Source organism: Choloepus didactylus, chromosome 22 (genome assembly GCF_015220235.1).
Source record: "Choloepus didactylus isolate mChoDid1 chromosome 22, mChoDid1.pri, whole genome shotgun sequence".
NCBI classification, from domain to species: Eukaryota; Metazoa; Chordata; class Mammalia; order Pilosa; family Megalonychidae; genus Choloepus; species Choloepus didactylus.
In genome coordinates this window covers 11,652,281-11,664,909 of record NC_051328.1, presented here as the reverse complement: position 1 = coordinate 11,664,909, position 12,629 = coordinate 11,652,281, and the positions used below count along the sequence as shown (strand labels likewise).

At 38.1% G+C, this 12,629-nt stretch overlaps 1 protein-coding gene across 1 annotated transcript in view; it reads left to right on the top strand.

Moving 5' to 3' along the window:
* The window catches only part of BBS2 (Bardet-Biedl syndrome 2), a 41,660-nt gene extending 32,749 nt beyond the window's left edge, over positions 1-8,911 (top strand). The window contains exons 16-17 of the mRNA XM_037815578.1: positions 5,842-5,990; positions 6,691-8,911. Coding sequence (XP_037671506.1) covers positions 5,842-5,990; positions 6,691-6,797 — 256 coding nt within the window. The 3' untranslated portion in view covers positions 6,798-8,911. The remainder of the gene's footprint in view (positions 1-5,841; positions 5,991-6,690) is intronic.
* Positions 8,912-12,629: the final 3,718 nt, after the last annotated feature.

The following is a 12,629-nucleotide window of genomic DNA, read 5'->3' as shown; positions in this document are numbered from 1 at the left end:
ATTGGTGTCAGTTCTTTCTGGAAAGTTTGGTAGAATTCCCCTGTGAAGCCATCTGGCCCTGGGCATTTATTTGTGGGAAGATTTTTGATGACTGATTGGATCTCTTTGCTTGTGATGGGTTGGTTGAGGTCTTCTATTTCTTCTCTGGTCAGTCTAGGTTGTTCATATGTTTCCAGGAAATTGTCCATTTCCTCTACATTCTCCAGTTTGTTGCCATACAGTTGTTCATAATATCCTCTTATAATTTTTTTAATTTCTTCAGGATCTGCAGTTATGTCACCTATTTCATTCATTATTTTGTTTATATGGGTCTTCTCTCTTTTTGATTTTGTCAGTCTAGCTAGGGGCTTGTCAATCTTGTTGATCTTCTCAAAGAACCAACTTTTGGTGATATTTATCCTCTCTATTGTTTTTTTGTTCTCTATGTCATTTATTTCTGCTTCAATCCTTGTTATTTCTTTTCTTGTACTTGGTTTAGGATTGGTTTGCTGTTCATTTTCTAGCTTCTTCAGTTGATCCATTAGTTCTTTGATTTTGGCTCTTTCTTCCTTTTTAATATATGTGTTTAGTGCTATAAATTTCCCCCTAAGCACTGCTTTTGCTGCATCCCATAGGTTTTGGTATGTTGTGTTCTCATTTTCATTCGTCTCTATATATTTAGCAATTTCTCTTGCTATTTCTTCTTTAACCCACTGATTGCTTAGGAGTGTGTTGTTTAACCTCCAGGTATTTGTGAATTTTCTAAGTCTCTGATGGTTATTGACTTCTAATTGTATTCCATTGTGGTCGGAGAATGTGCTTTGAATAATTTCAATCTTTTTAAATTTATTGAGGCTTGTTTTATGTCCCAGCATATGATCTATTCTGGAGAAAGTTCCATGAGCACTAGAAAAGTATGTGTATCCTGGTGATTTGGGATGTAATGTCCTGTATATGTCTGTTAAATCTAATTCATTTATCAGATTGTTTAGGTTTTCAGTTTCCTTATTGGTCTTCTGTCTGGTTGATCTATCTATAGGAGAGAGTGATGTGTTGAAGTCTCCCACAATTATTGTGGAAACATCAATTGCTTCCTTTAGTTTTGCCAGTGTTTCTCTCATGTATTTTGTGGCACCTTGGTTGGGTGCATAGACATTTACGATTGTTATTTCTTCTTGCTGAATTGCCCCTTTTATTAGTACGTAGTGGCCTTCTTTGTCTCTCAAAACATCCCTGCATTTGAAGTCTATTTTATCTGAGATTAATATTGCTACACCTGCTTTCTTTTGGCTGTAGCTTGCATGAAATATTTTTTTCCATCCTTTCACTTTCAGTTTCTTTGTGTCCCTGTGTCTAAGATGAGTCTCTTGTATGCAACATATTGATGGTTCATTTTTTTTATCCATTCTGCGAATCTATATCTTTTAATTGGGGAGTTTAATCCATTTACATTCAACGTTATAACCGTGAAGGCATTTCTTGAATCGGCCATCTTATCCTTTGGTTTATGTTTGTCATATTTTTCCCCTCTGTCTATTAATATCCTTTATTGTACCCATACCGAATCTCTTTAGTACTGAACCTTTCTCCAAGTCTCTCTGTCCTTTCTTTGTTTCTCTGTCTGTAGGGCTCCCTTGAGTATCTCCAGTAGGGCAGGTCTCTTGTTAGCAAATTCTCTCAGCATTTGTTTGTCTGTGAAAAATTTAAGCTCTCCCTCAAATTTGAAGGAGAGCTTTGCTGGATAAAGTATTCTTGGCTGGAAATTTTTCTCACTCAGAATTTTAAATATATCGTGCCACTGCCTTCTAGCCTCCATGGTGGCTGCTGAGTAGTCACTACTTAGTCTTATGCTGTTTCCTTTGTATGTGGTGAATTGCTTTTCTCTTGCTGCTTTCAGAACTTGCTCCTTCTCTTCTGTGTTTGATAGTGTGATCAGTATATGTCTCGGAGTGGGTTTATTTGGATTTATTCTATTTGGAGTTCGCTGAGCATTTATGATTTGTGTATTTATGTTGTTTAGAAGATTTGGGAAGTTTTCCCCAACAATTTCTTTGAATACTCTTCCTAGACCTTTACCCTTTTCTTCTCCTTCTGGGACACCAATGAGTCTTATATTTGGACGTTTCATATTATCTATCATATCCCTGAGGTCCATTTCGATTTTTTCAATTTTTTTCCCCATTCTTTCTTTTATGCTTTCATTTTCCATTCTGTCATCTTCGAGGTCACTGATTCGTTGTTCAACTTCCTCTAGTCTTGTACTATGAGTGTCCAGAATCTTTTTAATTTGGTCAACAGTTTCTTTAATTTCCATAAGATCATCCATTTTTTTATTTAGTCTTGCAATGTCTTCTTTATGCTCTTCTAGGGTCTTCTTGATTTCCTTTATCTCCCGTACTGTGGTCTCATTGTTCATCTTTAGTTCTTTGAGTAGCTGCTCTAGGTGCTGTGTCTCTTCTGGTCTTTTGATTTGGGTGCTTGGGCTTGGGTTATCCATATCGTCTGGTTTTTTCATATGCTTTATAATTTTCTGTTGTTTTTGGCCTCGTGGCATTTGCTGAATTTGATAGGGTTCTTTTAGGATTTGTAGACCAATTGAAGTCCTTATCTCTAATTTATCAGATCTACAGCTTCGTGGAGTACACTTTCTCTAACTAACCAGCAGGTGGCGTCCACGAGCCACCTGTTCTCCACAAGCCAGTTCTCCCCTGCTTAGCCTTTGTGGTGAGTGGGGGAGTGAGTCTTGTGGGGTCCAATTGGTGTCCCAAGCTTGCGTGTGTAGTTGGTGTTGCCTGCCCTGTATATGGGGCGTGTTTCTGGGCAGTCAGGGAGGGGGGGGGGTGGCTCTAACAATCAAATCTCCCTGGTGATCCTAGAGTTTTAAAGCTGCTGCAATAGTCTAATCCTTCAGTTCAGTCCTGCCACAGTTTGTCTCTGCCACTGACCCACAAGTCCTTGGTATTGGCGTATGGCTCCTGAGACTTGCAAGTGGGCCCCTCTTCCAGGCCGTGCACCCCGGGTCCTCTGATGAGGGATGACTGTGCTATGTCACAGGTGAGTGCCGTCCCCCCAGGGCAGTTCTGGGCTGCTGGGCTGTGTAGGGAGGCTCCCAGTCTGCTGAAATGATGGCTGAATGGGGCTTTGTTAATTCACACTGCTCTACCTTCCCAACTCTGGGACAATCAGCTGAGGTTGCAGGGAAGGCTAATGTTCACGCCCAGTTTTGTGGTGTGTGCCTGTTATTTGAAGCACTTCCGTCACACTGGGTTGTCTGGGGCAGTTCTGGGCTATGGGGCTGGCGATGGGCAGGAGTGTTTCCCGTCCACCAGGACGATGGCTGTGAGCGGACACCCCCCTTTTCTTGGGAAGTTGTGGTGTTTAGTGAATTTTCTCAGCCACTGGATTATTGCGTTTTGTCTCAGAGCTCACCTAGTTCTGCTCTTGACTTGACCTGCCCAAATAGCAAGTCTTTGAAGCTTTCTGTATTGGGCTTCTTAGAGTAATTGTTTTAGAAAAAGAAAAAAGGATTAAAAAAAAAAAAAAAACAAACAAAAAAAACGGGCTCTCCTCAGAGATCTAATGGGTTATTGAAATGCTAAGAGACAAAGCAACCAGGGCCATTAAGGAAAGGTCCACAGGGCAGAGAGATCAGCTTTTCTTCGGGATTTGCATATGCGCCTCAGGGCCCTTCTCCTTTCTATGTTCACCAGAACTCCAAAAATCCTCCGCTTTTATTTTGGAGTTTTTCGTGTTGTTTTTTTTCTATGCCTGTCTCCTCTCTGCTGGGCTGGCTGCTCTCAGATTCTCTGGTGTCTGGTCTCAGTCTATCTATGGTTGGAGTTTGAATCAGTAGAATGAGTTTCCGATAAGGGTTGCCACTGCAGTTCTCCCTTCTCCTTCCCGGAGCTGACAGCCCCTCCTCCCCCGGGACTGAGCCTGGCAGGGAGGGGCGCGGGTCCCCCGGCTGCAAAAACTTACAGATTTCGCTGATCTCAGCAGTTCCACGTTTTCATGAGTGTTGTATGAAGTATGCCCAAAGTCAGATTGCTCTGTGGTGTCCAGTCTACGCAGTTCCTGGCTTTCTACCTACTTTCCTGGAGGAGTAACTAAAACATACAGCTCACCAGTCTGCCATCTTGCCCCGCCTTAAGATGACTTTTTGTAGTTCTTTGTGTCTTTATGGTATATCCTAGTAGGGAGTTTCAGTCAAATAAGTCTTATTTTAAAATAATTTCAATTAATTTCTCTCTTTTTGGTTATGCCACAACATGATCTACAGTTCGGTTCATTTACTTTATTTTGCTTTCAATTTTGGGAGATTGACAGTTTTTCCTTTTTGGCTTAATTTTATTACATATTTATTTAAACTTTGTTACAGTAACAAAGTAAGATTTACAAAATAAGGCATAAGCAGAAAAGTCTGCCTTCTCATTCCTGTCACCTGTATCCTGTTGCCTCCTTTTTACTATAAAAAACAAACAAAATTTAAATATATTTAAGAATATAAATATATACATATACATATATATATATATATATATATATATATATATATATATATGAATTATCAAATGCCCGATCTCTGGCTTTTGTTTTTTTAAATAGTCAAAAAGATGTTGCTGGCTTTAGGCATTTGATTTGTGCAAAACTGGAGGAAAATGACCACCAATCTCTAAATTCCTTCTTTCCTGAGCTATTTATATTTCTTTTAGAAGCTCTCAGATGTAAATATTTCTTCTTATTTTTAAAAAAGAAGTTAGTTGATATATGATTGATAATATGCATGGAGAAGATTCACCCTTTTTAGGTATACAGTTCAGCAAATTTTGAGAAACTTATACAATTGTGTTGCTACTGCCACAATCAAGATATGGAATAATTCCATCATCTTTGTGCCCCTTTGTAGTCAGTGCCTCTCCTCACCTCTAGTCTCTGGCAACCACTGATCTGTTTTTCTCCCTGTTATGTAACTTTTTCCAAAACGTCATATACAGTATATAGTTTTTTGAAGTCTGGTTCCATTCATTTACCATAATGTAATACCTTTGAGATTCATCTATGAAGTTGCACGTATCAGTAGTTAATTTTTTTAAATTGCTGAGTAGTAGTCTATTGTATGGCTATGCTGTAATTTGTTTACCCATTTGGGTTATTTTCAGACTTGGTGATTTTGATAAAGCTACTAAGAACATTTGCATACAGTTTTTTTGAGAACATGTTTTCATTTCTCTTTGGTAAATACATTGTAATGGGATTGCTGGGTCATTTAATAAGTTTGTGTTTAACTTTCTAAGAAACTGCCAAACCATTTTCAAAAGTGGCTTACCCTTTTGCATTCCCCTCAGCAGCCTACACGAGTTCCAGTTGCTCCATGTCCTTGTCAGCTTTTCGTATTATCAGGTTTATTTAGTCATTTTAATCATTGTATATTAATATCTCATTATGGTTTTAATTTTATGCCTTTGTTTTTAAAACCTTGATAAAACATGAAGCTGAATCTATTAGTTGTCTAAAAATATTTTATTAAGATAGATCACTTTCATTTAATGAATATTAATCTGTAAGTTGGGGAATAGCTTAGCATTTTGCCCACTTTTCTCTGCCACCCAGCCCAGTAAGCACTTGATACTTCTTAGTTCCTAAATCCAAACAAACCATGGGTCAGTTACCAAGGAAGACTACTTGTCTTCCATTTATGTGGAAGAAATAGAATATTTTGATAGAAACTTCTCAATGTTTTCAAAGCAAACTAGCATTTACCCTTTTTAAAATGAAAAAAACATCTTTGTGCCTATGAAGTTTGTAAGTTTTTCCATTTAAGTCTGCTATATTGAGGTAGGATGATTCTATTGACTTACACAGGAAAACAATGAAGAATCGCTATATGGAACTCTATGACCTTAATAAGGACTTGCTAAATGGATATAAAATTCGCTGTAACAACCATACAGAGCTGTTGGGAAACCTCAAAGCAGTAAATCAAGCGATACAAAGAGCAGGTCGTCTGCGTGGTAAGTCTCTTCATAGCGCATCTGTGTATAATGTTTTGGTGAGAATTCTTGAAGATGGTGGTAAGCATCCAGGAATTCATATTGGGGCCTAGAGTACATACCATTAACCCTCAAGTTGGGACCAGTCCCTTGAATTCATCAGTCAGCCTGTTGTTTCACTTTAATTACTCTCCAGACTTCAGAGGGAAAGAAAACCTTCAGCCTCTTTTCTTAGATCTTGCTGCATCCTCTAAAGAAAACTTTGTGGCATATATCCAAGAGGAAATGTATAGCCTTAAAGGCTTCTGTTAGAAAAAGAGAGACTGAAAAATAATGTTAAGCATCCAACTTAAAAATTTAGAAAAACAGCATAGAATAAACCTGAAGAATAGAAAAATACAGCCAGAGATTTATTTATACCTGAATTCTCATTTTGGGTTAATACTTTTGACCTCCTTTTACAAATAACCTTTGCTAGGTAGATAGGAGCTTCGATCCTCTTCTGTAAAACTGACTTTTGGCTTCTATGATTGGCTTATGACAAATTCCCTCATGAAGTTATCTTTTCTACAGAGTGGTGAGATATATTGCTTAATTTGCACATCCTTTTCTACCCCAGTTTTTTTTTTTTTTTTCCTTTTTCCAAAACTAGACTCTGATATGTAATTTCACTTTTAGTTATCTTTTGTATCATACTAACGTGATATTTCTTTTCATATAGTTGGGAAACCAAAGAACCAGGTGATCACTGCCTGTCGGGATGCCATTCGAAGTAACAACATTAACACTTTGTTCAGAATAATGCGTGTGGGGACAGCTTCTTTATAGGAGAGGGATAGGTAACGCAGTTCCTGGAAAATGTTTTTCCTTAAACATCTAGGCTGATTTGCTTTGGATCATTCTGGTAAACTCTGGGTGCTAAGAATGAAAACAACCCTGGTGAGTTTTACAAGTGAGTGATAAAGCATTTCATTGGAAAAATGTCTTCACTTTCTAATTTTAAATCAACAGTCCTGTTACAGAACAATGCTAGATACATGTAGAGGAGGGTAAAGACTTTTGAAAATGGAGAGGTTTAAAACTTTAAAGTTTTTCATTATGTATGTAAAGTCAGTGTATAGATACAATTTTTTTCTTGAAATTGCATTTGTAATTTAAAAATAGATTATCTACTTTTTAATTAAAATATAAAAGTATTGACCTCTGTGTTGACTGGTAAATTCACCCCCATACCAGAATTGCATAAGTTATTTATATTTTGTGGCGAGAAACAAAAACATGGATATTTGATTTGTGTACTGTCTTTTTAATCTTGGAAAGGAGGGTATAAGTAACAAATTTGTGTTAAAGGGAATCATTTTAGGGCTATTAGTTGGGGTAAAGCTAACTGCTGTAACAAATAGACCTCAAAATTCATAATGAATAATTTATCATTTATGTAGAGTTCATTGTTGTTCTGGGACCCAGGTTTCTTTAGTCATGTAGCTCCCTCATCCTCCAGGGCAGCCTTTCTCCACCTGGGTTCTCTAGAGAAATAGACCTCTGGAACGCATTTTCATGTTCTCTGCATATAGTGCAGGCCTTAGGGCATTAGGGTTTACTTCTCTCACATGGAAACCTACTTGATTAGGACAGAGATAATGACCTGCCTTGCAGATACTTACTTATAGCAGGTAGAAAAGGAAAAGAGAACAAGGAGGAAACACATATTTTAACAGCTGTGGCCTGGAAATAGCCCACATCATTTCTGCGTCCATTCAGTGGCTAGCATATGGCTGTGGTGAGGAAGGCCAGGGAGGGAAATTTGACTGCACCCAAGAGGAGAGACTTGATGTTTGTGCCAACAGCTAGCAACCCTCCCCTCGGAACTAAAGTTCTGCTGTAAAGTAGATTTCAGGACAGGTTTAATAACTAAAACAGTAGTTGGTTGCCACATCTTCACTGGGTTCATGAGTAGTTAGGGGGTGCAGGACCCTGCTCCTGAGGTTAGTGTAAATTAGTCTTACTATAGTCTCCTCCATTTGACCACTTAGGGTTATACTCTCTTCTATTTCTGAAATGTGAGCTCTATGGCATCCTACTTTTTATGAGACTATATGCACTATAATACTTTTCTTTTGCATTTTCAACCCTAAACTCAGACATTCACATAATTTATATTATTTTTGGTAATCCCTGAAGTAGTAAAGTGTCATTATATCTGCTTCAAAGATGAGGTAACTGAAATTCAGAGATTAATTACTTGCCAGAGTTACTGGCAAATTCGAGTCCCACTGTTGAGTCTCCTTTCTGTTTTAGCCATAGTCTAAACTGTACCTTTTGAGCTTAAAATCTCTAGATGGTTCTAGTTTTAAATTGTATGGTGTGAGGGTAAATACAAATTGAAGGGAAAAAAAGAGTATAAATTTTCTTTGGTGCAAAGAGGGGAAGAGACTCCCTCCCTTCACTCTTCTTAGGGCATTCTTTAAAAAACTTGTAATTGTAAATCCTTTCTCTGCCCCTTTGAGATCTATGTAAATCTTTTTAAAAACAAAATAAGCCTTTTGCCAACTTGTCAACCCAGGAGTGTCTTTCTCAGGGACCTGGGAGCATTTCCCTTAAATGTAAACAAGGAAGTTCAGTGCCCTCATCTCCCCATTTCCTTGGGAGTTTAACTTAGGCCTTGGCTCCACCTGGTAATTATCTGCCTGTCATGGATATGAGAAGTTTTATTATTCCTTTGGGTGGAAGCAGTTGGTTAACACAAAGACCACCTCAGTTAACAGGTGAGTTTGAGATGAACTGTGTTTTACAAATGGTGCTATCCAGTCCTCTTACTTGAGGCAAAGTTATCATTTATCTTGAGCACATTATGTAATGTTTTTAAATCAGCTTGGCTTGCCTGTATTGTCTCATTCTGCTTTAATGCTTATTCAATAATAAATTTATTTTTCTTTCTCTTCTGCCTTTGTGGAATTTTTCTGGGTTGGGAGAAGGATTTGTTTTGAATTATATTTTTCCAACAGTGGCACCATTTATTTTTAGGGAACCTAATAAAATAATTTTATCAAGGGTCATTCTGTTTTTCTCCAGCCAAAAAACTTCCTTCTTATACCTAGAAATATTTACAGCAAGGCTTGAAGAGGTTGACCTGTGGCAAGATTATCTTGAAATAGACCTGATTTATAGGCTAGAAATAGCTTCCTTCACAATAAGTTGATTCCCTTGATATTCGTATCTCTGTCTCACAGAAGAGGCATCAGAGCTGAGAGGCAGGATGTGTTGGGCAGGGTCCCTCAGCTGGTAAGTCATGGTGTGTAGGTCTAAAATAGTTGTCATGGCCCATTTTGCTACTCCAGACTGTAACTAAACAAGTAAAGACTGGGTGAAATGAAAATGTTCACAGAGTATTCAACTACCTTTTCCCCCACTTTCCTCAGTTACTAATTAGAGAACAAGTTACCTTATTCAACTTTGGGATGAGAAAAACTGTTCAGACATTGAGAAATGAGTTTTAAGTTATTTTTCTATTTTGTTGCTGTATTAGGTAGGGTTCTTTAGGGAAACAATCAATGAGAGGTATCTATGACTATAAAATTTACAAGTGACTCACGCAACTGTGGGTGTGCACAAGTCCAAATTCTGTAGGGCAGTCAGCAAACTGTCAACTCCAAGGAAGATGTCGGATGAACTCAGGAAATGAACCGGCAACTTCGACGAACTCCTCAGGAAATGAACTGGGATCTTTGATGAATGTGTTCGATGAACTCCTCAGGAAACGAACTGGCAGCTTCGATGAACTCCTCAGGAAATGCTTTGCTGGGCAGCCGAAGAAGTAGTGAAGGTCCTCTATCTGTCTTGCTTATAAGTCTTCAACTGATTAATTGGATTAAATCCAGCCAATTGCATTCTCTCATTGTGGAAGACACGCCCTTCGGTGAGTCATCAGTCACAGCTGTAGCCAATTGACTGATAATTTAATAAACCAGCCTGTTGGTTTATTAACCAGCCACAAATGTCCTCACAGCAATTATTAGGCCAGTGCTTGCTTGACCAGACAGCTGGGTACTATCACCTGGCCAATTTGACACATGAAGCTAACCATCACAGTTGCCATATTTTCATATCCTGATAGAATCTGAGTGCCAGAGTTCTAGAAGCTACAGCTAAGCACTAGCTCTGCTGAATTTTCTTGAGGCTTTATGTGAATACTCAGCCTTCATTTGAAAATTGATCTCGAGGATTCTGGTATTTTAGAGGAAGCTTTTTAGTCATTTGAGAGTGCCCCCTTAATTCACCCCTTCCCTACCACATTTCACGTACTTAATATTAAGAAAAAATGAATATGGTTTTTATTAGTTGCCACCATGTCTGGCTATCCAGATAGCAAAGGTCAGCTGAAATGTTCTCTCCTCAGATCTTTCCTTCTTCTTCCATGTCTATTCCTTAACCCTTTCTACATTCTGACATGTATTTGTTTATAGAAATCTTAATCCTCTATTAAGTGGGAACAGCGTCTGCATCTTAATCAGCTTTATCTTCCTCACTGTGCTGAGTGAAAGCCTGAGCATAGGAAGTATTTGCTGCTTCTCTTGGGATTGTCTGTCCTCAGTAAGCCTGTCAGTAGCTTCAGAAATCAAAGAACTAGAAGCTTTACAACTATTACATAACTGTATCAGTGGTTACAAGAATGATTTTCAACATGGTTATTAATGTTTCAAATTTTATAAGTAGCAGTTACAAATCTGCTGATTTAGAGTCCTGTGATCATAGAACTAAATTATCTCTAATTTTACTTTGAAACTGAAGTACAAGAAGCCACCAATAGCAGCCTGGTCCTTCGCATTTTGCTTCTGGCCCGGCTGGCCCGTCCACACTATATGCTTTAGCTCCTGAGTCATCTTTTTATTTGTGTAGTACAGAACACTGCTTTCCTAAAACAATGCCACGTGGACAGTTCCCAGGTTGTTTTCAAAATTGTCCATATGAACTGATTTTGCATCAGAGAAGGAATTGTCTGTTTTTTAGGAATGCCCAGTTCCAAGCAGACTAGAGCACTTTAATCCTTGCCTGCCTCTAGCATCACTTGACTAAAATCTCTATCAAGGACCTTTTTAATAGGGTTAGGATTTTCTCAGTTTTTTTTTTCTTTTAAATAAATGCAGTTTTATTGAAATATATTCACATACCATACAATCATCCCTGGTGTACTAGCAACTGTTTCACTCAGTTTTAATAATGGGTAAGTGTATAATGGTGTTGAAAAGATCCTGTGCCAATAACTTGTTGAAGTACTGGTCTGGGAGAGGTAGCCCAAGCTTTGACTTTTTCCTGTATTTTGGGAGGAAGAAACCACCATATTCAGTGGTGTTTGAGAGACAATCTTTGAGCAGTAGAAAAGCCAGATTCAAAAAGTAACAATCTTATTTCTCTTCCAGGCTCCATATTCCAATCTTTAAAATTAGGGGCTGATACTAAATAATTTACAGGGTTCTTCCTTAAACATTTTATTTTCCTTCCTATTAAAAGACATGCTAACATGCTTACAAAATCTTTTATGAAAATGTTCTGAATTTCCACTGTGATTTGTTATGGGGATTTGAGCTTACAAAATTGTGGGAATTGGCTAAGTAGTCTCCATAAGGCTGCTTCCTCCCCATGTGAGGCTGGAGTTTGTAGCCCATAGTCAGAAAGGAAAGGTGGCTATAAAGCTATGGTGAATAAGAACAAGTTTTTTTGTTTTTTTTTTTTGTTTTTTTCTAATTTTTTGATAAAGTTAAAAAAAAATTAAAAACAAACAAACCATAAAACAAGAAGTTGGAACCCACAGGCATGAGCTGGAAGCACATAAGGACATATTGAAGTCCATGTCAGTTTTTGTTACTTCTGACCGTGATGATGACAGAATCTTGCAGAAGCTGAGACCCTTTATCAGAAAACCTGAAGGAAGATGCAGGTGAAGGTGGAGCTGCTGCAGGTCCGGCTGCTGCTTCACACCAATGAGGTGAACCACTAGATAAGTGACAATGTGAGATGCAAAACAGCTGCTGTTTCATTTTGGCCCTCCAAGTCTCGCAAGCAATTTGTGGCTCACTCTAACCAGGAAAAGGGAAAGGAATTTTGGGAAGTGTAGTTCAGTCTAGCCAAATGGCTATATAACAAAGCCACCACAGTTGGTGTCATAAGATGTTGGGTTTCAAGTGACCTTTAGTTAATGTTTTTACATGTTTTAATTTTTCACAGTGAATATGTATTATTTATATACTCTGAAAAAAAGAGCTATTCTCTTGGTCAAATAATCACCCTTTACTAAAGGGAGCTAAAAGAACTGGAGGTTTATGGTGAAGAATTAAGAGCAAGATGTCATATAATACAAAGAAGAGCATCAATTTTTATCTGAAAGAGATAGTATAAGATGCCCATGTCCAAGAAGTCCTTCTGGAGATGATGTAACTGACAACAACATCAGACTTTGGCTCCTAGGGCTTTTCTCCCCTTGGATACCAAATCCTTTTTTGTATTATATAGAAGATCTCATAAACATGTTGATAAAGGAGAAATAAACACATTTTAACACTGGTGCAGTATGCCAATATTTAGACTGCTGTCCAGAACTGGAAAAGCGATGTTGCCTAGAGCTCTAAGTCTCAAACTATTTTCCAAGTTTGGCACACATGGTGG